The 25,935-nt window shown below is 40.8% G+C and overlaps 2 protein-coding genes and 1 pseudogene across 4 annotated transcripts in view; 2 read left to right on the top strand and 1 right to left on the bottom strand.

Moving 5' to 3' along the window:
• LOC118815182 (hydroperoxide isomerase ALOXE3-like) overlaps positions 1-25,935 on the bottom strand; it is a 99,509-nt gene that overhangs the window by 57,957 nt on the left and 15,617 nt on the right. The gene's annotated exons all lie outside the window — the stretch shown is intronic.
• LOC118815200 lies at positions 4,183-15,122 on the top strand (annotated as a pseudogene).
• Positions 15,385-25,273, top strand: LOC118815187 (tripartite motif-containing protein 16-like protein). Of its 3 annotated transcripts, none has more exons than XM_036581136.1 (7): positions 15,385-17,011; positions 17,544-17,639; positions 19,969-20,202; positions 20,331-20,490; positions 21,164-21,223; positions 23,412-23,973; positions 24,039-25,273. In XM_036581136.1, exons 1-6 carry the CDS (start codon positions 16,421-16,423, stop codon positions 23,945-23,947), a joined length of 1,677 nt encoding a protein of 558 aa, XP_036437029.1. In that variant the 5' UTR covers positions 15,385-16,420; the 3' UTR covers positions 23,948-23,973; positions 24,039-25,273. The 3 variants fall into 3 exon arrangements, with proteins under 3 accessions (XP_036437029.1, XP_036437028.1, XP_036437027.1); XM_036581135.1 differs by having other exon boundaries at positions 15,385-16,123; positions 16,279-17,011; positions 23,412-25,272; XM_036581134.1 differs by having other exon boundaries at positions 23,412-25,272.

The raw sequence follows: 25,935 nt of genomic DNA, 5'->3' as shown, positions 1-25,935 counted from the left end.
GGATCATTCTCAGCACTGCAGTGACACTGACGTGGTGGTGGCGTTTTAAGTGTGTGTTGTGCTGGTTTGAACTGAGCTACCGTCTCTGACTTTACATCTACAAGGTGGACTGACAAGGTAGGAGTGTCTAATAGAGTGGACAATGAGTGGACACAGTGTTTAAAAACTCCAGCAGCACTGCTGTGTCTGATCCACTCACAGCAGCACAACACACACTAACACACCACCACCACATCAGTGTCACTGCAGTGCTGAGGTGGATTTAATGTTGTGGCTGATTGGTGTAAGCTGTGGTAGACAGCTAAAACAACAATAACTTTGTCAATGTCCAAATATTTATGGAGCTGAGTGTGCATTTATATGACCACATCAGAAAATTGTGTGGGCGGGTGTGTTGTGTTTTTATTTCTTTTACTTTTTTCCATTTAGATTCAAAGCACATCATGAACCTGGCTGGGAACTAATTCACTCACTCACTCACATTTAGCAGGATCAAAGGTTCTTCTACACGTCTCTTCTATCGGACATGAACACCTATGTCTTGCATCTCTAAGACATCTGATCTGCTTTTATCTGAATATAACTTCCAAAATAAAATTATTTCCTTTGCATTTTGTGTATTGTGACTGATGTTTGAACATAAGAGGAAACGTTTGACCTGCACGTCCACTAAATCAGACAGACTCTGAGACTGATTACAGGTGTGAATGCAGGAGAGACACAGTCAGATTCAGGAGCTCAGACAGTGGCGTCTGTAAAGAAGAACGCTGTGGTGTTTGTCTGTTACTCTGAGAAGTGGCTGATATACTGAGGGTGAATTTGAAAGACAGAAGTTGGTGACTGAAGGAAGAAGTTCAAGTGTTTAGATCTACAGCATAAAGGCAAAAAAAGATAAACAACTATAACAGAAAGAAAGCTTATCACAGGCCTCGGATTCTGACTCACATTAACAGATCATGAGAGCTCACTTCTAGAGCATTAATGGAGATCTGGCTCCCTCTAGTGGATTCTACTTAAACATCTGTGATGAAACACCATCTGTGCACTCATTTTGAACAAATTATTTTAATATAAAGTTACAAAAAACACTACCAGCTATTATGTTTAAAAAAAAAAATTCAAGTCTCAAAAGTGAATCAGTGGTAAAATCAAAAAACTGTTTTGCCATAAATCTGCAGTTGTGGGATGATGAACCAACCAGATCAACCAACCAATCTCACTTACATAGCATTAAGGGAGATCCGGCTCCCTCTAGTGGATTCATCAAAAACATCAATTTTCAACAAAAGGTTATTAGCAGCAGCTATTAGGCCTAAACAATGGACGCCAGTCCTCAGAGGCTACATTAAAATCAAACACTAGGAACTGCATCTATCAGAAATCCTGTTAATGAATTAAAATGGGAGTTTGCAGTAAATCTAAAACTCCTTTTCCTGATCACAGCATTTAAAAAGTAAAGCATCGTCTAATGTACAACTATTATTGCCTAAACATATGTTGAACAGCGTAGCTGCACGTTATGATATATCACAGTTATAATAGCACTCGTGGACACAAGTAGCTCACATAACTCTATGAGAACTGCACTGTTTTTGTAGTTCTACTCTGTGTACCGTCTCTACGAATTTTAGATTAGAAAAATCTGATTACAAAGCTCTAATGAAATATATTTACGCAATAAGCCACTCAATCTGTGCATTACTGTGATTTTATCATGATGAAGGGTCTTCTTAGGTACAACATGAAGCAGTGAATCGCGGACAACATAAAATATGCACAATTCTTCTGTAAATAATTTAAACTGTTACTTATCACTGCCGTCGGAACAAAACCTTGTATCTCCAAAATGGTAACTTTAGAGGAAAAAAAACTTTACTTTTAATGTAAGTCAATGGAACCAGACTTCTTTCCAAGTAATTTTGGGCCGTTTCTTTTGGTTCATTCATCATGAAATTTACACACAATGTAAAGGGCGACAGACATTTTCAAATTATGGCAAAAACTGAAAAACGACAAAAATGGAGATACCAGGTTTTGTTCCAACAGCAGCAATATAATAATCAGAAAAAAGTCATTCCTTTAGAGTATGATATTGTTGCCAAGCAGCCATTGATCGCTGAATGAGAACATTCAGTCGCCCATCGCTGTATACTGCAGTCATTTCAAAAACTTTATAACTTTATGCTGTATATTAACGAACATATTGTAACACTGTTTAATGCAAAACCCTTCGCTTTATAGGTATGTTTTGGTTACTAAATTACCACCATGAATCTTATTTAGCACCAAGCTAACGACGCCCCTCTTCTCATGCTGGGCTGAATCTTAAACTCCCTGCTCCCTACATAGTGCACTACACAGGCATTAAATACTGGCTCCTGCACCCCAACAGTGCACAATATAGCTAACAAACAGTCATTTGGGATTCAGCCACATCCACACTCGACAAATACTGCACAACTTGGCTGTAGAAGCTAGAATTTCAAAACTATAGCACATTATTTAGGGAGTACGGAGCCGTTTGGGCCTGGTTTTGACGCTACTTCTGACCGAAACATGGACATTCGTAGTATGTAAGCCATTCAAGTGACATTTTTATACTTTTATACTGCAGTTTTACAGTGAACCATACCGTTAGTGCTTTAATTCAAACCTGTGACATCAATGATGGAGTTGTTTAGCATGTCTGCTATCTTTTAGCCTGTTAGCTAGCAGACCAGCCTAGTTCTAGTGAAGAAAATAAGTCGTAAGACCCTAAATTTAAATAAAACCAGGTTCTTACTTATCTGTACACCCGGTGGTCCATGTGAGCGGCATTACAGTCAAAGATAAGCAGAGGGCGCCCGCGAGCGAGTCCTCAATGAATGGGAGTGAAAGGAGCTCAACGGTTAAAAACGAAAAGTTAAAATAGAACTTTCCCTTAATTTTAGACAGTAGAAGAATGTATTTCACTAAAACCACAAAGAAATCTTACCTATATGTTTCCCTTTTTCTACAGCTAACGGGTTTGGGGCAGCAGGAGGCGGGCATTACTGCTAGAGCGTGATGATTGATTGACGAGCGGAGCAGCTCATTGGCTGTTCGCGCTCACTGACGTCATGGACGTACATGAGGCACTGTTTTAAACCCCAGCTCGCTGGTTACCCTGCAAACGAGAAGGGTTGACGATACTGTGGCGCGAGCAGAGAAAGTAAAACTAAAAAACTGACTAAAAAACACGGCACTGTCTTTAGATGTGAGAGGGAGTCAGACTTTAGTCTTTCAAAAGTCTTTTCAAAGTCTTCTAGTGTATGGTTAGCATAACGTTATGTTACAATGGCTTCGAATGCGGCTCAGCCAATCAGATTTTAGGACTGGACCTTTCCTTTTTATGAATGAGAGATAAAGAGAGAGCAAAACTTTTTCTTTGTCTAACTGGGCATCCTACCTTTTCACTTCATACGCTGTGCAGCTGTAGTTTGCATCAGTTTTACTGACTCTTCTACCCAGAATGTGGGTGAAACGGGTGAAAAAGGTAAACAGGGTTTCATAAAAATACAGTAAAAGTTTACACTCATAAAACATCCCTGCTGAAAAAAATCACAGAAACCGTTAAAAGTTTCTGCTGGTTCCTGTTGGTGGCCAGTTTTTAGCCCAGAATGAAGCCTGACCACCTTTCGTATGGAAGGTGAGACAGTCAGTCATCTTTAGTCAGCCATCATCAATAAAGTCTGTGTTTATCAATCTGTTCTGAAAGTTTGATGATGCTGCGTTTGATAATTAGCAACAGGTGAGTGGATGTGCGCTGGGTTCCTTCAGCAGTGCTGCTCTGTGAGCTACATTATGAAGTAGGCTCTGATGATAAGTTAACTATCAATAATTAGTCAGCTATAATAATTATGCTAGTTTTTTAAGGTAAAACTTTAAAAAAAGTTTTTGCAGTGCATGACTTTCTGTTTTTTTTTTGGAAAAGCGGCAGCTATGATCAGAGAGTTCTCATGGATGTTGGTTTAGTCCTATAAATTGCGAGTCCATTTAATCTACTGCTTTAAATAATACTGCTGCATGTTTTCTTTCACAGTTTAACAAAAGAATTCCATCTGTTCCTCTGTGTCTTTCAGTCTCCTCCTCTTCTCTCTCTCCCCACCTCCTTTTCACTTCCAACCACAGAAGCAGGAAGCCACTCCTACTCAGTTCAGAGGAATATGATCTCAGAGAGCTGCTCTCTCGGTCTGTGAGTGCAGGAAAATGGCAGAGGCCAGTATTTCAGTAGATCAGGACCGGTTCAGCTGTCCAGTCTGTCTGGATCTGCTGAAGGATCCAGTGGCTATTCCCTGTGGACACAGTTTCTGTATGGTGTGTATTAATGGCTGTTGGGATCAGGGTGATCAGAGGGGGGTCTACAGCTGCCCCCAGTGCAGAGAGACCTTCACTCCAAGGCCTGTTCTACGCAGAAACAACATGCTGGCTGAAGTGGTGGAGATACTGAAGAAGACAGAACTCCAAGCTGCTTCTCCTGCTCACTGTTACGCTGGACCTGGAGATGTGGAGTGTGATTTCTGCACTGGGAAAAACGCAAAGCCATCAAGTCCTGTTTGGTGTGTCTGGCTTCTTATTGTGAAACTCATCTTAAACCTCACTATCAGTCTCCTGCCTTTAAGAAGCACAAACTGGTTGAAGCCTCCAAACAGCTCCAAGAGAAGATCTGCTCTCAACATGATAAGCTGATCGAGATCTACTGTCGTACTGACCAACAGTGTATCTGCTATTTGTGTACAATGGAGGAACACAAAGGCCACGATACCGTTTCAGCTGCAGCAGAGAGAACTCAGACACAGGTCAGACCTTGAAAATTTTATTCAAACTTTTATTAAATTTGTACTGTAACTCGAGTGTAGGAGCAAAAACAATTCCAAGCCTGTTGAATTGTTGAAGTGGTGAACTTAAATGTTGGCAGGATTATTACTCATTGCAGCATACCAACAAGATAAGTCAGGGACCGTATGACCAGCCAAGGCCTGTCTTCCAGCTTTTTGCAGCTTTATAGCACAAATGAAAGTGTAAACCTTTGTAGAACAGGACTGAACTTTAAGTATTCTCTGCTATTAGAATTAGTTCTTGCTATAAATGGTTGAACATTATTTTTTCTCAGTTTCAACTGATGGCAATGCAGAGTAAATCTCAGCAGAGACTCCAGGAGAAAGAGAAGAAGCTGCAGGAGGTGAAACAGGCTGTGAAGAATCTTAAGGTGAGTAGTGAGCAGAGATCTGCTGGAGCAGCTGTTTCACAGCTCAGTCAGACTCTCCTCCAGTCAGACAGTGAGGAGTCCATGAGACGGTTTAGGATCTCACACAGCACCCTGTGTAGGCCTACCAATATGTCAAACTAGGGATGCACAGTAATATCGAAATCACATCCGTATTGATAGATAAATACATTTAACAATATTATTATCATCAGACAGATGGTTAGATTTGACCAATGTTTAAAACTGATATTTGATAACACATTTACACTGATCAGGCATAACATCATGACCAGCTCCTTGTTTCTCTGCTCATTGTCCATTTTATCAGCTCCACTTACTATATAGGTGCACTTTGTAGTTCTACAGTTACAGACTGTAGTCCATCTGTTTCTCTGCATACTTTGTTAGCCCCCTTTTACCCTGTTCTTCAGTGGTCAGGACCCCCATGGACCCTCACAGAGCAGGTACTGTTTGGGTGGTGGATCATTCTCAGCCCTGCAGTAACACTGACGTGGTGGTGGTGTGTTAGTGTGTGTTGCGCTGGTCTGAGTGGATCAGACACAGCAGTGCAGCTGGAGTTTTTAAACACCTCAGTGTCACTGCTGGACTGAGAATAGTCCATCAACCAAAAATATCCAGCCAACAGCGTCCTGTGGGCAGCGTTTTGTGACCACTGATGAAGGACTAGAGGATGACCAACACAAACTGTGCAGCAGCAGATGAGCTATCGTCTCTGACTTTACATCTACAAGGTGGACTGACAAGGTAGGAGTGTCTAATAGAGTGGACAGTGAGTGGACACAGTGTTTAAAAACTCCAGCTGCACTGCTGTGTCTGATCCCCTCGTACCAGCAGAACACACATTAACACACTTCCACCACGTCAGTGTTACTGCAGTGCTGAGAATGATCCACCACCCAAATAATACCTGCTCTGTGAGGGTCCATGGGGGTCCTGACCACTGAAGAACAGGGTAAAAGGGGGCTAACAAAGTATGCAGAGAAACAGATGGACTACAGTCTGTAACTGTAGAACTACAAAGTGCTCCTATATAGTAAGTGGAGCTGATAAAATAGACAATGAGCGCAGAAACAAGGAGGTGGTCTTAATGTTACGCCGGATCGGTGTATTGTATTCTGGTACCGCAGAATGTGTAGACGATGCTGGGTTACTGTCCTAAATATCTGTAATTTATTCATTTTACTGCGTTTGTAATGCTCTACAATTATATATTACATGTATATGTAATGCTAGTCCAGGTGGATCTGTTCCCAATTTCTACATTCTGTCATTTTTTATGTATTGTGGAAGTGGTGGTTCTACATCTGATGCAAAGTAATAACATAAAAAAACATGTACTTTCCACATTTGTGGAATTTTCTACATGCTTCAAATGTCTATATTTTAAACCATAATTCACTTAAAAGTGAATATACTAATAAAGATAAATAAACAAGTCAACAGGCAGAATCATAGTCATCTAAGAAAGCTGGGATTATTTAACAGGGGGGGGTTAAGAAGAGGGGACAGCCCCACTGGGGTCACGGTAATAGACTAAGTGGTAGCTGTGCCTTAAATGGACTTATCTCCATCTCTTTAAATGTCTGTATGTTGTAACAGAGCTCTGCACAGGCAGCAGTGGAGGACAGTGAGAGGATCTTTACTGAGCTGATCGGCTCCATTGAGAAAAAGCGCTCTGAGGTAACAGAGCTGATCAGAGCTCAGGAGGAGGCTGAACTGAGTGGAGCTGAAGAACTCCTGGAGCAACTGGAGCAGGAGATTGCTGATCTAAAGAGGAGAGACACTGAGCTGGAGCAGCTTTCACACACAGAGGATCACATCCATTTCCTGCAGGTAACCAACACTGTCAGATCTACAGAGGCTCATTATTCTTCCAAAAAATATATCTTTCTTTACTCTTGTACATATTTATCCTTTTTTCATAAGAATTTCTCTCTCTGTAGTGTTTCCAGCCTCTCTGTGTCTCTTCTGGATCTGAGGACTCGCCCAGCATCACTGTCCATCAACGTCTCTCATTTGATGGAGTGAGGAAATCTCTCTCTGATCTGAAAGAGAGACTAATTCTGCAAGCAGGAATTCAGTAAAATCTCTCCACTTGGTAAGAGGAGCTTCCTGCTGTGAGACAGAATGACAAACGTCTTTGCTTGGTTAGTAAGAGAATGAAGAGAGGCATAGGTTTCCCAAGTAACATAGTAGATAATCTAAATATAGTCATGGTTTTGGACTTTCATGCCTTATTTGATAGTTGAAAAGGTTAAAATTAGTTTCTTTTGAGTTTATCTCCTATTCCATGTACCATAAATACCTTAAATAAGCACACAAAATTGTCTACAGCTCCCATGTTTGGTTTTGTTTATGACAAGATTAAAAAAGGAAACTTTCTAATAAATGATCAAGCAACAGAACAGTGTTCTGTATAAACACATAAAAGTGAGTTTGGTGAAAAGATTAGCCTTGAAACCCTTTAGTAATAGAACATTTAGAGAACACTTTGCTCACAGCTGAAACTCAATGATGTCACTTGAAATATGAGAATTATTCTGTATTTATATTCCCTGTTTCTTTCTTTCCGGATGGTCTCCCTCAAATTTTTTCTGTTGGATCTCTTGTTATCTGTCTTTCCACAGCTGCAGCAGTTCAGACTTTACCCTCAGAGCCAAATACCAGAGAAGATTTTCTACAGTGTATGTACACAACACACACACACACACACACACACACACACACTCACACACACACACTTCATTCTGCATGAAAGCACTGTTGTTGGAAACCCTCTAAAACAACATGGAAGAATCAGGGTCAGATGTGATCTTATATACTGTTAGAAATTAAGGTTCAAATAAAGGTACAAACAGTTTAAATGTTCCCTCAAAGGTACAACAGTGGTTTTAAGGTCTGATTGTGAACGTTTAATACGTTTTTCCAGGTGAAAAGTTTGTATTTGTATCTTTTCATAACCGAATGTTTTAAAACAGAACAGTAAAATAAAAGCCTGGAGGCGAGACGGGGTGTGTGGAGTCAGTACAGTTTAGAACATATAATTTCAGTGGATTATGGTACAGTTATGTTCCCTGACTAAAGGTACTGAGATGTACCCTTGAGGAGACCACCCCAGTGACAAGAGGGGCACTGCCCCAGTGACAGTTTTGTACCTTTTTTTTTCTGAGAGTGTATTGAGAGTATAGGGTTAACCATGAGAAGTTCTGGGCTTAATTAGGGTGGGAATTTAGTCTCATTAAGGTCGGACCAAACTAAAATTTCTAACCGCATCTCCTTAAACTCCTCATTCCAAATGTTCAGTGTTCTTCTAGGTTTTATAGCACCAGATATTTCGCCACACTCACTTTTATGTGTGTCCACAGAACGCTGTTTTGCTGGTTATGTGTTTATTAGATATTTGATATTACCTAGTGGGTTTCTTTGGGTCAGCAGTGGTTTACGCTTTGATAACCTTGTTTAAACACCACTATAGCAGACTCATAAACAAGTGATGTCTCTAGCAGCTTAGATGGAACCCTACTAACTATTAACTCTGCTTTTTTCAGCTGTTCAGATGATTTCACCCTCAGAGCCAAAAACCAGAGATTTTCTACAGTGTATGTATACAAACACACACACACACACACACACACCAGTCCTGGACTGGCCACCTGTTTCACAAATCATGTCTTTCTGCCATGACGTAGCATGTAAAACACTAATTTCCTGTTCGCGCGCATGCAATAAAGCTAGCGTGTTTGTGTTTATAGTGTCTGACCAAGAAATGGAGAAGAAGAGGAAAGGTGGCGCTAGCTAACTAGCAGTGAAATATTCTCAATTGATGCTTCACTGTGTAGCCCACATTCACAAAATATTAAGATTAAGAGACCCTTACTAGTCCCACAACGATGAAATTTCACCTCCGCATTTAACCCATCCATGCAGTGAAACACCACATACATGCTAGTGAATGCACACACACACACTAGGGGCAGTGGGCACACTTGCCCGGAGCGGTGGGCAGCCCTATCCGCAGCGCCCAGGGGCAGCTGGGGGTTAGGCATCTTGCTCAAGAGCACTTCAGTCACATATTGTCAGCTCAGGGGATCGAACCAGCGAACTTCCTGTCACATGGCTGGTTCTCTAACCTCCAGCCCACACCTGCCCTCAAATAAACAGATAATCTTAAAAGGGCAGTTTTGCCAGTCAGTACGCAGCAGTTTGATTATTTGTGACTGAAGATATGCCTTGATGTATGCCTCGATTAGCATGAAGAAAAAAAAGTGCTCTTCAGCTGAGGCACAATTGCTTATTCGTGGATGTTTCAAAGGCATACGTTATATGAAACAAGTTTGGATCTGATTTGGATGCTGTTTTTTCTTCAATAAATCATACTGTACTATTTTATCCTGGCATGATGTAAAGCTTGAGCCACAGAGTATACATTGCATACATTGTTTGGTGATGCTATATAGTGCTGGATACTAAAATATATATTTATATTTAAATTGATAATTAACTTTGTGTTTTCATTTTTTCTTTGCAAAGGTGGACATACACAACCAGAAAGAGAGCATGAGACCCCTTCAAGTTCAAGGAGAGCTCCAGGTACAGTTTACATTAGGTTTACCTAATAATTACTTCCTTTAATTGCTTAGCACAGTCTCTCAGCTTGGCAAAGTAATGAATGTCACAGATTATAGATTGTTATTAATGCACGTTTATCTTGCATGTTAATGTAAACGCATATATGTACAGAAAAATTTATAAAGCATAGTAACATGTTCTTAGCCTGTTAAAAGTTGGGTTCTTAGAAAGCTCTAAAACTTCATATATCCAAGTACTTCAAGTCCTGTATGATCAAAGCATTATTTACACCATGAAGTGTGTGTATCAAAAAATTTGGAACAGTTTAGGTGACTGAGCTGGTAATTAAGCAGTGGGCAGTTATGGAGTGTATTTTTTATTACTTTCAACATACATATAAAAACCCATACTAAACACCTGTTAATGCAGATACAGTAGCTGTGAGTATGTGTATGGCCTAAATCTTGCCATGATTCCCGGCCTGAACAACTGCCCCAATCCGGCCCTGAGACACGTAGATCACGTAGTGATCTTGTCTTAAGAATGTCTGGGGTCAACCATGAGAAGTGCTGGGCTAAATGTGGGTGGTTACAAACTAAGCGTGACATTTCTAACCTAATCCAGCGCATTGTCAACGTGGAGCTCATTGTCAAGGTGGAGCTCATTGTCAAGGTGGAGCTCAAGCATATGGGGGAAATGGTGTACTTGTTGCACAGGCATGAGTGGAGCAAAAGGTTGTAGGGTGTCCAGTTTGTCATTTTGGCAAACGAGGGGGAGCTCAGTGGCTCCCTCTACATGCCCTTACTGGGGGATGCGAACTCAACAGAAGCCTCTTAACAAATTTTATTTTGAGCAGATAACTCTAGCAACTGTGCTTTGAAGAGCAGGTAGCTAGTAACTTTGATTTGAAGAGCAGGAAAACCGAAATGTGTGTCTTTCATATCCATTAAAACTCTAGTTTTTGATGTGCAGCCTGAATTGATGGGAGCACCTGACTGTAACTGTCCTGATATTCACATATTTTTAACATCAGTCAGCTTGATTGCTTGTTATTTATATTTTTATTTATGTAGACGTCCAGGTAATTTCAGGAATTCAGAAACTTTTTCTTGTAACTGTACGTTAAACTCTCAGAGTGAAGCAGTCCCAAACAAATGCACATACACACTGTGGGAGTAAGGTAAAAGTAATTGATTTGCCCTGAAAATGTGTTAATATAACATTTAGAGGCCAAGTTGCTCACAGCTGAAAACCAGTGATGTCACTTTAAACATGAGAATAGTTTCTGTATATATGTTTCCTGTTTCTTTCTTTCTGGTTGGTCTCCTTTATTCTTTCTGTTGGATCACTTGTTTTCTGTCTTTCCACAGTTGCAGCAGTTCAGATGATTTTACCCTCAGAGCCAAAAACCAGAGAAGATTTTCTACAGTGTATGTACACAACACACACACACACACACACACACACTCACACATTTCATTCTGAAAGCACTGTTGTTGGAAACCCTCTAAAACAACACTGAAGAATCGTCTTTTCGTCTAGACTTGCAGGGCCTGATGTGATCTCGTATAGAGGGTATGCACTGATGTCACGTTTCTGTCGGAACACGCCCCCTCAGTCAGACTGAGTGGCAAAACATTCTGCTACCAGGCTGTCGTTATTAGGACAAATGACTAAACCGGGAGTGAAACAAGTGATTATCTGCTTAAAATAAAAGCAGCTGGACATGATATAAAATATATTTATAGAATATATATTCTTGTGGTCATTGTGATCTTAAATGTTTCAATGATGAACTCCAAGTAAAACTTCCAAATCTACAAAGTTATCTGGCTGACTGTCCAAAGCTTTGTGGCGTACCCCCTTATAAGCAAAGCTGGATTTATTTTGGCTAGCTAACACTATCCAGGGTGTCCAGTTTCACATTTTGGCTAACGAAGGGCTCAGTGGTTCCCTTACTGGGGCCTTCGGCAATGCAGACTAACCAGAAGCCTCTTACCAAAATTTCTTGAGATAGAGTCCAGGACCAGTCAGAGTGGAAGAGTGGGTTACAGCAGTCTGATTAAATCTGACCGAGAGGAAGATATTCAGATGTGAGGAAAAGCTGTTTATTACTTTAACTGGTCATTGAGCTGCATTATGCTGAGGGGAGCCAGATTAGACAAGCAAACTAGCCCTAGAAGTGTGCATGTGGTTGATATTCTGGACGTCCTGGAGGATCATAGGGTTTAGGGCATCTTTTGGGAGTAGACTGTAAGCCTGTTTTTAGTCCATGGAAGTGACGTAAGCATGTGACCATGCAAGGCTACATTTGAGGATCATATGAATGCATCACTTACTAGACTGCAACTAATATGAGGCATAGAAATGTATAAGGAGGGAAACTAAAACTAACAAATAGATTTGATCATAAAATAGGAACATTCTGTGCATTAAAAATGTAAAATTTTCATTTTCTCAACTTTTTTTTTAGATTTCTGTGAGCTGACTCTGGATCCCAACACCATAAATAATTACCTCAGGTTGTCTGAGGAGAACAGAGTGGTGAAGGACAGTGGGTTCCAGCCATACTATGATCACCCAGAGAGATTTACCTACTGGAAGCAGGTGTTGAGTAAGGAGAGTGTGAGTGGACGCTGTTACTGGGAGTTTGAGTGGAGCAGTGTGGGACGGGGGTATGTGTATGTAGCAGTCTCATATAGAGAGATCAACAGGAAAGGATGCAGTAACACCTGTGGGTTTGGACAAACCAATGAGTCCTGGACTCTGCGGTGTTCTTTCCCTCTTACCCTTTATCACAACAACGGTAAGACTGATATCCCAGGCCGATCACCCTCCAGAATAGGAGTGTATGTGGATCACAGTGCAGGAATCCTGTCCTTCTACAGCGTCTCTGACACAATGACCCTCCTACACACAGTCCACACCACATTCACTCAGCCTCTCTATGCTGGGTTCAGGGTTTTTAGGGGAATGGTGAGGTTATGTGATCCTGAATAATGGGTCTGTAATGTTAGGACAGGTAATATGTAGATTAAAAGAAACATTTGCATTGCTGCAATACTGAAAAACAAAAACACAGCAGTCCCTCGATCACCTCAGGCTGTGTAGCCCATCGCATCTGTTTTCAAGGCAGAGGGCATAAAGGAATGGTTGGACTTTTGGGATTAGCCTTAGCCTAACAGACACTAGAGCAATGCAGCCTGGCTGAGGAGCTGCCTGACTCAGTCAATGTGGTGGCCTTCTGGCCTTGTTCCTGCAGCGCACTATGGACCAGCTGGTACTGAATGACTGAATGTGAATGACTGTAAGATTTTCCAGATTTTACCAGTGTCTGAAGGGTGGGAAGCAGTACATGGGACACACATATGAGACAAATGACTTCAGAAACACAATAAAGCTGAAGTTGGCTACTCTTTTCAATTTCCCGCTCCACCTTAAATGGTGAAGCAGTTACATTCAGGTGCTGGTACAGGTGCCAGAATGTAACTGTTGCTCCATTTAAAGTGAAACTAAAATATTGGAACAAAAATCTGCCAAATAAGAAGCCAAATAAAGCTTTGTAAAAATTTTTATTAGGAAATTAAGATTTTACCACTGTTTTTGCCAAGCCTGCAGCAATATTGACAGTTTTCTCTGTATATTATTCAGTGTTTTTTTTACTATTTTGCACAATTTATGTTTCTGATTTACTTTGGTTGTTAAAATGGGTAAAAAGTGAAGGGATGAACGCATCAAATGAGATGGTTCTTTGCGTTTCTGTTAATATCTTTGTGATAATACTGTGCAGAAATATGGTTCAAACAGTTCCATCTTGTTTACTATTTTATTCATACATTCCACTACTGTTGTGAACCTAAGTCTTTGGTAAACCCATTTCAAGCACCAAAACTATTCATTCACATGAGTAAAGCTGTGTTTTCACAAGAGATATTAAGCATTTCTAAAACTGGATCTCCTTTTTTTCAGCTTTCACAGAGAGGTTGCACATTTTTGTGGGAAAAGGAATGTAGTATATTGACACATTGCTGGTTTACTTCAAATACACCATTTTCCCCACATCCACTGATCCCAGTCCTGTATGTTCAGACCTCCTTGGCCATGTTAACCACCAACGCAGATTACAATGACCATTACTAATGAGGAAAGACAGAACCCAGTGTTTAAATCCCATCTGTCAAACACAAGGCCCGCGGGCCAAGTCAGGCCCGTGGGACAGTCCTATTTGGCCCGCTAAATCATTTAAATATACTGTTCTTATTAGCCCATTTCACCCTGAGATGTGCTACAGTCCCCAGCATGCAACATTGTGTGCATTCTGACCCCCTTCCCCAAAAACAATCCATGGTCCAGTGGATACACAAAAAGAAAAGATGCCTGGTGTCTAGTTCAAGCAAATATCCAGTTTTTAAAGAAATATATATTTGTTTTTATTTATAATTATTTCTGAATAAGTATTCAGTGCCTATTTTGCTGTTGCAGTTTTGGCATATTTTGAAGAATCAAAGGCCCATTCAGGTCTTGGCCCATTTTAATGTGGCCCTTCTAGTGGTTGAGTTTGACACTCCTGGTTTAAATGGTAACTTCATTTACTGAAGGAAAAGGTTCTGCAACACCTGTGTCACCCATGTGAAAAAGTAACTGTCCCTCTAAACTTAATAACATTGTTGGAAGGGTTCTATTTAAGTGATGTGTACATTCGAAAGGGCTGGCAGTAATCAAGCCTGTGTGTGTCTAGTTTAACTGATCCCAGTTATCAACCAAATTTGTTGGTTAAACTGGTTGGTTAAGTAGCTAAGGGGGCAATTACTTTTTCACACAAGGCCAGTTGGTGTTGGATAACTTTTTTTCCTTCAAAAAATTAAATAAATAAAATTAAAACTGTATTTTGTTGCTCAGGTTGTCTGTGTTATATTACATTTTGTTTGTAGATCTGGAACAATTGTGACTAATATGCAAAAATAGGGGGGCAAATGCTTTTTCAAAGCACTGTAAGGACTCGATGCAATAAAGATAAATTGAAATTAAATTACTGTTTTTTAAATTTGTTTATGAAAATGGTATTTGGACAATGACATGTTAAAACGTTTAAAGAAAATAAAACACTTGTCTGGTATTTTGCTGTCAACCTCTTGTCTGAAGGTTGGGAGGAGACAAAACTACCATAGTAGTTTTACTGCTGATCTTGAATGTTAGCTAACATTAGCCAAAGTAGACAGTTAACGGGCACTCAGAGTATATATGCAGCATCTTTAAGTTTAATTAAGAACTATCATGCTTCCTTTTTTTACAGAACAAAGTGAAAAAGCACATCGCTGCTGTCGGAAGTCAGTTTTTGACATAATTTGAAAATACCTTTTACATTGTGTGTAAATTTAATGAAGAACAGACTAAAAGAAATGGTCCAAAATGATTTGAAAAAAGTCTGGTTCCATTGACTTACATTAAAAGTAAAGTAGGTTTTTTCCTTCTCCGGTAAAGTTACCATTTTGGAGATGTGAGGTTTTCTTCTGACAACAGTGACATACTAGCCTAGCTACTTTTTTAGCTAAGATTAGTCAGCCAGCTAATTGGTTTTTCAGTTTGGAGGGTTAGGGTTAGGATACGTAGCAGATAATGATAATGCCATTCTCTTGAATGCATTTGAAACCAAACAGTGATGACAGATGACTGAATATGTTTTTGTGTGCACTGGTTTTCCTTCGTTTGGTCTCTTTTGTCTTTGCATTTTGATTTTCATTCAGAATTGAATCTTTAACAGTTTCATCTAATTGTAATGCAATTTTTATTCTGTGTTTGGTTATTTAATAAACAGTAAAATACTTGATTACTTTTCATAAATTGAGCACTTTTGGTGTGATAATTAATATATGGTACTTAAAAAATAGCCATAGTATGTAGTTCTTTATAGGAGATGTTTGCGATTTAGGAACTGTTGTTTAATTAATACTGATCCACCCTAATCATTTGTGTACTACTACCTAGAAAGTAATTAAACTGTATTTTTCGGTAGTTAACACTTAAATGACTAAGGAGTTAATGCAGCACTCATCATTTTGTCCTTGCTTAATCCCTAAATGGTTACCCACTAACTATGAAACCGTATCATGAAATGTGTAGCGTGGACTATGTTAATGAAGAAGGATGGCAGTTGACCGTTTTTGCTCATTTACTGAAAACGCTCCAAAGTGCTCCAAAGATGCTTACATACATCCCTGGATTGAAGAATGATGGACCAGCTTGGGGAGACCCTGGTGGGATTTCACCATGGCTTTGGCCACTGGTTACTGACAAATGGACACGCGTGTGAGTAGAACATGCCACGGGGACTTTTTGAGTTTGAGCAACACTGGACATTTATGGTGTATTCATAATTTTGGAATGCTACTTTGAAGATCTCGGGAAAATCTTTGCACAGCTTTGAAACTGATCCAGACTCTGTCTTCCTCTGTTTTCCTCAGTCTCCTCCTCTTCCTCTCACACCACTCCTTCTCCCTGTGACACTCCACCAAACACAGAACCAGGAAGCCACTCCTGCTCAGTTCAGAGGAAACGAAACTGATCTCAGAGAGCTGCTCTCTCTCAGGCTGTGAGTGCAGGAAAATGGCAGAGGCCAGTATTTCAGTAGATCAGGACCAGTTCAGCTGTCCAGTCTGTCTGGATCTGCTGAAGGATCCAGTAACGACTTCCTGTGGACACAGTTACTGTATGGTGTGTATTAATGGACACTGGGATCAGGATGATCAGTGGGGGGTCTACAGCTGCCCCCAGTGCAGAGAGACCTTCACTCCAAGGCCTGTTCTACGCAGAAACAACATGCTGGCTGAAGTGGTGGAGAAACTGAAGAAGACAGAACTCCAAGCTGCTTCTCCTGCTCACTGTTACGCTGGACCTGGAGATGTGGAGTGTGATTTCTGCACTGGGAGAAAACGCAAAGCCATCAAGTCCTGTTTGGTGTGTGTAGCGTCTCTTTGTGAAGCTCATCTTAAACCTCATCTGGAAATTCCAGCCTTGATCAAACACAAGCTGGTTACAGCCTCTTCAAAACTACAGGAGAAGATCTGCTCTCAGCATGATAAACTGATTGAGATCTACTGTCGTACTGACCACAGCTGCATCTGCTATTTGTGTACGATGCATGACCATGAAGGCCACAATATAGCTGCAGCTGCAGTAGAGAGAACCCAAAAACAGGTGAGACCTTGAGAAAACTTTAGTAAGATTTATTAATTCTAATTGTTTCTTTTTTCTTATATTTTTTCTATTGGTTACAAAACCGTGTTTGTGCTTCTATAAAAGCCAAGCAAATATATCCTTATCTAGCTATAATAATTAACCAGTCAGACATATTAGCAAATGTTTAGCCTACCAACACCCAATATCTTCATTAATATTTAACTCTAATGACCAGAAGCCAGAAGTAGTTGGATGTTGGACCTGCTGTACAATGTTGACAGGACAGTGCAATGTAAACAAAGGTGAAATATAGGGTAAGGGAACAGGGTCAGGGTGGAACTGGAGTTCCATATCTGGCCAGAGGATCCATGACACACATCTAGTTCATAAAGGATAAACACACACACACATCTTCTAAGCCGCTTATCCTTCTGGGTCGCAGGGGGAACCGGAGCCTATCCCAACAGTCATTGGGTGGAAGGCAGGATACACCCTGGACAGGTCACCAGTCTCAAGAATAAACATCTTAATATCATTTCTTTACCCCCAGGCTCAGCTTAAGAAGATGCAAAGGAAAATCCGGCAGAAAATCCAGGAGAAACAGAAAAATATGAAGAAGCAGAAACAGGCTATGAACACTCTTAAGGTGAGTAGTGAGCTGGAGCAGCTAGAGCTGCAAGTTAGGCCTCCCTGGTCAAATTTCACATTTTGTTGTTGAAGGGAGAAATACCTGATATTATTAGCTAATAAATACCTTCTTGAGCTGAACGAGGTGTGAACAGCAGAGAGAAACACTAAACTATACAGTGCAGCGGCTCCAAGCCTGGAGTGAAAACACTGAATTAAAGATCTTGTCATTCTCGGCTTCTGTCGCATCTTGCAGGTGAATCATTCACAAATGATTCACCTTACATTGTGTTCTTTACATTGTGTTAACATTTCATTATGAATGGACCAAATAAAATGACCCAGAATTACTTGGAAAAAAATCTGGTTCCATTGACTTACATTAAAAGTAAAGTATGTTTTTTCCTTCTCCTCTAATGCTGTCATTTTGGAGATACGAGGTTTTGTTCCGACAGCAGCGAAATATTAATACACAGTTAATTAAAACATAGAAAACATAGTTATTGTGTCATATACAAAGGAATTGTCATTAGGAATTGTCAGCTGATGACAGTTCCAGAGCATAATAAATTATCTGACTTCCAACCGTGTGCTAACACCCAACAACCATGGGCCCCTCTAAGCCGTTGGCTGGGGATCTAAAAATGAAGGTAGTTTATTCCTACAAAACAGGGGGAGACTATAATAAGATTTTAAAACACTTCCAGCTTGCAATTGCCACTGTCCAAAATGCTATTAAGAAATAGCAGTTAGGGGGAACTATGGAAGCCAAGGCAAAATCTGGAAGTCTTAGAACTGCTCATAGACAAGAAAGGTAAAGCAAAACCCCCATATGGCAGCAGAAGACCTGCAGAAAGGTTTAGCTGACACAAGAATGGTGGTACACTGTTCTGTTGTGCAGCATTGCTTGCACAAACATAATCTGCAGTGAAGTGCTATTAGAAGGAAACCTTACCTGCAACCTCAACATTAAATTCAGTATCTGAAGTATGCAAAACAACATCTAGACAATCCAGAGCCATTTAGGAAACAAGTGCTGTGGACTGATGAACTAAAAATTGAATGTTTTGGTCACAGTCATCAAAGGTAGGTTTAGAGGAAAAAAGGACCAGCATTTGATGAAAGGAACACCTTGCCAACTGTTAGGATGTTCTAATTTACCTTACCTTTTTGATTTACCATAGAACTCAAGTCTCAAGAGTTTTGACTGACTCTGGATTGTTACTGGTAAGCAGTGCTGACCAGATTAACTGAACTGTCACCCTGAGTAATTTAAATGTGCCTCAAGTTTATGAAGGATTTGAGAAACTGTACAATGTTAAAGGCAGAAAATTGACAGTTACACTGTATGATGTTGATGTTTACACACCAGTATAATTCCAAAATTTATTTATATTTAAAATGAAACCATTTGGCACCGTTTCTAACTGCTTGCTCAACCAGTATTCAACAAAATGGTTCAGATGGATTTCAACATTATATTGACGTGGTTTTCTCAACTCAAATCTCCAAAAAAGTTGGTGGAAAACTGGTTGTATTTGGGTCATTTCACATTGCAATGAGAATTCAACACGAAAGACACATCACATCTATGTTGTCCACTGGGAATAACAAGTGTTAGCAGGAATGCAAAGTAAAGTGCTTTATATGCACATAGCCGTGGTGTATTGGAGATATATCATGGCCTTGAGTGTATTATTGCATTAACAACATGGTTGCCAGCACGACCACAATATTTGACTAGAATTTTGACCAAAACCTGATCGTAATGATATATTTTGGTATTCATGTTTACAGTTGCGACCAAGAAGGGAGTTTTTGGTATGACATGAAGCATTAAATTTCATTATATTACAGTTCATTCAACACATTGCATTCTACTGTGGTAAATAATCACCGTCCAATCACAGTTTTCTTTTGAACTTGGGGCCATGGTTGCATTTGGTCTTGGAGGCTTCTGGGTAAAGTTGGCTTTGCCTTGTTTGCAAAGCATAGTAATTTGTAAGCTACATCTGGCCATTTAAGCACCACCAGGCTGCTCAGTGCCTAATAAGTTGGCATCACCACCCTGGCTAAATATTACATCACCTAGTTTCTGATTCAGATCCAAATCTGATTTTGGATCAGGATTCACATTCAACTTCACCTATGAGCTTCCCAAACCAACTCAGTCCAACTTTCTGTTCTAGACTGGTAGTTGGGACCCCCTTAACAACTGGGATAGAGCAAAAATGTGGGTTGCTTGAAATCCTAGAGAACTGGGCTGGGTAACACTGATCTACGTTCACAGTGAGTAAATGATACTTGAGCTTTAAATAGACCTTAATTATGTCTCTGTGTTATAACAGCGCTCTGCACGGGCAGCAGTGGAGGACAGTGAGAGGATCTTTACTGAGCTGATCCGCTCCATTGAGAAAAAGCGCTCTGAGGTAACAGAGCTGATCAGAGCTCAGGAGGAGGCTGAACTGAGTGGAGCTGAAGAACTCCTGGAGCAACTGAAGCAGGAGATTGCTGATCTAAAGAGGAGAGACACTGAGCTGGAGCAGCTTTCACACACAGAGGATCACATACATTTCCTCCAGGTAACAATCACTGTCTGATCTACAGAGAGACCTGGAACTCAGAAAGGTTCTGAAACTCTTCCTTTTAAAGTTCACTAAGGAAACAGTAATATCTGTCTGATTTCTGCATTACACTTTTCTCTCTGTAGAGTTTCCAGTCTCTCTGTGTCTCTTCTGGATCTGAGGACTCACCCAGCATCACTGTCCATCAACATCCCTCATTTGATGGAGTGAGGAAATCTCTCTCTGATCTGAAAGAGAGACTAGAGGAATTCTGCAAGCAGGAATTCAGTAAAATCTCTCCACATGGTAAGAGAAGAAACATAGTGAAGGAATTTTGTATTGCTGTTTCTCAAAATAAGAAACCTATGAGATCTCCCAAGACTAATAGAAATTGTTTACTTTTGTGGTATATATATATATATATATATATATATATATATATATATATATATATATACACACCAATCAGGCGTAACATTAAGACCCCCTCTTTGTTTTTATGCTTATTGTCCATTTTTTTCAGCTCCACTTACTACATAGGTGCACTTTGTAGTTCTACAGTTACAGACTGTAGTCCATCTGTTTCTCTGCATATTTTGTTAGCCCCCTTTTACCCTGTTCTTCAGTGGTCAGGACCCCCATGGACCCTCAAAGAGCAGGTACTATTTGGGTGTTGGATCATTCTCAGCACTGCAGTAACACTGACGTGGTGGTGGTGTGTTAGTGTGTGTTGTGCTGGTACGAGCGGATCAGACACAGCAGTGCTGCTGTTTAGACCTTAGATATTTAAAAGGATTATATTATGATTTTATTTAAACCAAAGATATTAATATAGATAATAATATAAGAGAGACAGACACACAGACAAAGTGAGAGTCAGAGAGAGATTCTTCAGTCAGAGGTAACAAACTGTATCACTCCAAACACTTAAAGAGTTTATAGAGCTTTTTTAACATGTTGTTTTTTTGTGTATTTACAGATGCCCCGACTACGATATTGTTACGCTCAGAACCAAAGACAAGAGAAGATTTTCTACAGTGTATGTATACAACACACACACACACACACACACACACACACACACACACACACACACACAGAGTCGATATTTGCATATAACGGCTCTTTACAGAAGCATTCAGGCAGTAAAAACATTTGGTTTTTAGTGTACACATCTCATTTGGGTTCCTTTGAATATAAACTATTTTGAGGTTGATAGTTTGTAGTCTATAAAAAGTCTCGGAGTGCATGCTTTGCACCCTCAGTTTGAAATCCTGCACCCTCAGTTGACCTTTGGGAAAAATGAGGTTAAAGCAGCCTCTTCAGCCTCTTTCTGTTTTTCCAAGAAATCTGCAGGGATATTTTTCCACACCACCAAAGTTCAGTCTTCGAAGTTGGCGTCACTTTCTGCCTCTAACGATCCAAGTCATACACACTTTCAGTGATGTTGAGGTCTGGACTCTGGGGTGGTCAGTTCAGCTTCTTTGTTTGATGTGTCCATCTCCTTTTCTCAGTGAGGCTTCTTGACAGCTACACATCCTTTCAGACCCATTATGCTGAGTTGTCTTCTCATAGTGGAAGGATGGACAGAAACACTGTTGAAGTGCTGTTCATCTGATGGGGACAGTTTTGGTGGTCTACCACGTCTTGCAGGTGGTTGTTAGGTGATGGATGTTACCATTAATAACATACAGTTAACCCAAGAAGACTGAATTTGCTTTTTCTTGTGTGCTCCTGCGATATGGGTTGGTTTGTGTAGTCATAAGGTATAAACCAAGTTATTTGTTGCCTGTCTGTATAGTGCATGCTGTGCTGATGTGTGGACCCCCATTTATTTTTCAAGCACAGATTGTTATACTTTTCCTGGGTGAACTTATGTGAATAAAATGCTGTTCATTTTCTATTTTTTTAATGTAAGTTTATCTACTGTTCAAAATCCAGATGTTTTGTCTCACACAATACAACTGCACTAATACACACAAACACGTTTTTATTACCTGTCTAAATCTGAACGTACCATTTTTACTTTGGGACATGGGGTAACATTTAAACTATGGTATACACTGATATGCCAAAAGTCATAGGACAGGAACTTGTATCATGTAAGACCCCCTCTAGCCACGCAAAGTTAAGCAACTCGACATGGCATCGATTCGACAAGTGGACAGAAGACGTCTGGAGGGATGTTGAGCCATGCCGTCTGGATGAATGGACCTCTTCACCACATCCCACAAAGACTCGGTTGGGGCAAACGTGCAGACCATATCATTCATCAGAACTCTCAAGAATGCTCCTAGAACCAATTCTGGACAACTTGGGCCCGATGGCATGATGCATTATCCTGCTGGAATGTCCCATCATTGTGGGGGTACATAAAGTTTAGGAAGGGCTGCAAATGGTGACCAAGCAGTGAAATGTAGCGCTCACCAGTCAGTGACGTGTTCAGGTGGACCAATTGACTTATGTCATGAGAACACACCCCACACCAGTATGGAACCACCACCAGCCTGCACAGTGTCTTGCTGACAGTGGGGGTCCATGGCTTCATGGGGTCTACGCCACACAAACCCTACCATCAGCCCAATACAATTGATACCATGACTCATCGGACCACGCCACATGTTGCCAGCCTTCTAGGGTCCAGTTAGCAACCTCACAAGATCAGGGTAGGCGCTGTGTCTGGTGTCGTGGTGTTAACAGAGGCACTCTGGTGGGTCTTCTGCTTTCTCATCCCATGGAAACTGAAGAACGCTGCACTGACCTGCGGGATATGCGTGTGGGTCGATTGTCTGTTCGCACAGACAATTCTATTGATCATTAAGCACCCCTGGGCGGCCACTGCGCTGTCCACTGTGCATGGTAATGCCTTCTATGGCATACTCCCAGTTCACACGTGGATCAAGGAATGTTAAATGCTTGTACAACTTCGGCAATGGAATTTCCCATCCGTCATGCCACGTTGTTGCTGTGAGCACGCTGGCCAGTGTTCAACCTCACTCACAAGATAACACCTCACAACTTTTACAGGTGTGGGCATTCCCAAGCCGTCCCCTGAGGTAACGCCACTTCATTATCAATTTAGGTACTGCTATCCCGTGACTTTTGGCATGTCAGTGTATAAATGTTCAAGAAGAGAAACAAACACATACATGTTTTTTTTTTCCCTAAATAATTACATACTGTGTATAAACACCTACAATGTTCACATTCTTTCTTTTTTTTTCTAGATTACCGTCATCTGACTCTGGATCCCAACACAGCACATCGTATCCTCATTCTGTCTGAGGAGAACAGAGTGGTGACAAGGGGTGGATGTACCCAGCCATTGTTTGATCATCCAGAGAGATTTAACCAATGGTTTCAGGTGTTGTGTAGAGAGAGTGTGAGTGGACGCTGTTACTGGGAGGTTGAGTGGAGCAGTGAGGAATTGGGAGTGACCATAGCAGTCTCATATAAAGGAATCAGCAGGAAAGGAAATGGTCATGAGAGCAGGTTTGGACTCAACAATCAATCCTGGTGTCTGGATTGTTCTTCGTTCTTCTCTTTCTGGCACAACAATGTCGGGACTGAGATCTCAGCCTCTTCATCCTCCAGAATAGGAGTGTATGTGGATCACAGTGCAGGAACTCTTTCCTTCTACAGTGTCTCTGACACAATGACCCTCCTACACACAGTCCACACCACATTCACTCAGCCTCTCTATGCTGGATTCTGGGTTCGTGGTTTTGGAACAAGTGTAAAATTATGTGATCCAAGATATTAAAAGCATGTTATACAGGGAGATTCACTCGAAAGAGGCCCTGAATATTCTGTAATAACTCTCGATAGGATGAAGCAATCTGAACAAAACAACGTGAAATGTGCTCTCCAGTATATGGAGCTTCGAACAAGCCGGGATGCCCCTGAATCAGAGCGTTGAGCTACGTTTAACCTCCCTTTGCAAGTTCCGGGTGCATACCCCTGTAGCCCTTCACTCAGTCACTCGACTTCTCATCAGGATGGTGGTGTACAGTATTCAGCAGCGTGTCTTCATGGTGCGAACCTATTGGGTCATCAATTCGTTTAAGTGATATCAGAGTGAATTTAGGAAGAAACATTCGTGATGTACCCTCAAAGGCTATGTTTACAGGTAAAAGTGGTAAAAATCCCATCTTTTTCTTCATATGTGACACAGATGTGTGTCTGTGTGTCAGTGTGAAGAGCAAAAAACGCACTGAATCTGACATTTTCAATTCTGATTTCACGTGCTTTCATATGTGGTACTGAAATCCGATACGTAACCGATGTGCAGCGATGCGACAGATCGGAATTCATGCGACTTTTACGTCAGTCCTACTCAACATTCATCATAATTTCACGCTGCTGAGACTCTTAAACATTTGGGCTGATGTTTCTGTACCAAAAAGTTAGAAGAGACTCATCGCAACCGCTCTGTGTTCGAAGAGGTTTCGTACGAAACGGCCAAATGCGAATAATCGCCCCTGTGATGCTGGCGAAGACGAAACTGAACTCTCCGGGAGCGATTGGCGTTCGCTGGCCGTCATGATTGTTTACCTCTGGATGAGCCACGTGAAGCATTGTTCTTTTGCGCATGCGGGGCGGTTTAGGAGCTGATCTGTTCAGACTGATGTCACAAGCAGGTCACATTTAAAAGACAATTTGACCAGCCAAACAAAAAAATCAGATTTGGTGGGAAAATCGGATTTGGGCCACTTTTACCTGCTGTGTAAACGTGTTGTTCAGAAGATGGTACGGAAACTGGAAACGACCGCTGATCGCTTCTCATGATGGATGCCATCCGGAAGAACATCCAATGTGAAATTGCTGCTATCCCCCCTCCCATTTCTTCTAATATGTTCTCATGGTACACTATGCTATGTTCCATGGGAAGCTCTTCTACACTGAAGCCATTCTTTCTCAATACTGCTGTCTATCATTCCCCTTACATGATTTCATACATGCATTTCTTTTATTCTGGTTGGCGCTGTTCTGAATTAGTTAATGATGCTGATGCTTTATTTAACAAATATGGACTTGTGTGTGGAACATGTATGTAATAAAAAAAATGAAAAAAAAAAGTATGAATTGCATTCATTAGTTGCAAGAGAACTTTTGCACATTTTAACATTTTGCCCGCGCCATTCTAAAAGTACTGAAAAAAGAAATTATATATGCGAAAATGAAACCAACTTTACTGCACACAAGAACTGTTTTGGATCTGTTAGTTAATGTTAGCTCACTTCATCATTAAAATCTGGGAAGTTAAAATTCACAAAATGAAAAACTCTTCAAATCAGCAACATTCATGTGACATATGAATGAATGAAATTAACCTTTTAGCCAACTGTGTCTGAACACATCGGAATTAGACCTCCCCATTTAACCCGTCCATGCAGTGAAACACCACATACACACTAGTGAACAGACACACACTAGGGGGCAGTGAGCACACTTGCCCAGAGCGGTGGGCAGTCCTGTCCACAGTGCCCGGGGGGCAGTTGGGGGTTAGGTGCCTTGCTTAAGGGCAGTCACGTACTGTCAGCTGAGGGGATCGAACTGGCGACCTTCCGGTCACAAGGCTGGTTCTCTAACCCGACAAGCGTGTTTGTATGCAGTTTTAATGAAATCTTGCAGGAAATTCATTCTATTTTCATAATGTATCTGTAATCTAATTACTGCCTTTTTATGTAATTTGAAAGCAATACAGTTACGCTTTAATTGTGTCCTGACTACCTAATGCTGTTCCGTGTA

Source organism: Colossoma macropomum, unplaced genomic scaffold (assembly GCF_904425465.1).
Source record: "Colossoma macropomum unplaced genomic scaffold, Colossoma_macropomum, whole genome shotgun sequence".
NCBI lineage: Eukaryota > Metazoa > Chordata > Actinopteri > Characiformes > Serrasalmidae > Colossoma > Colossoma macropomum.
This window is presented reverse-complemented; position numbering and strand designations above follow the sequence as displayed.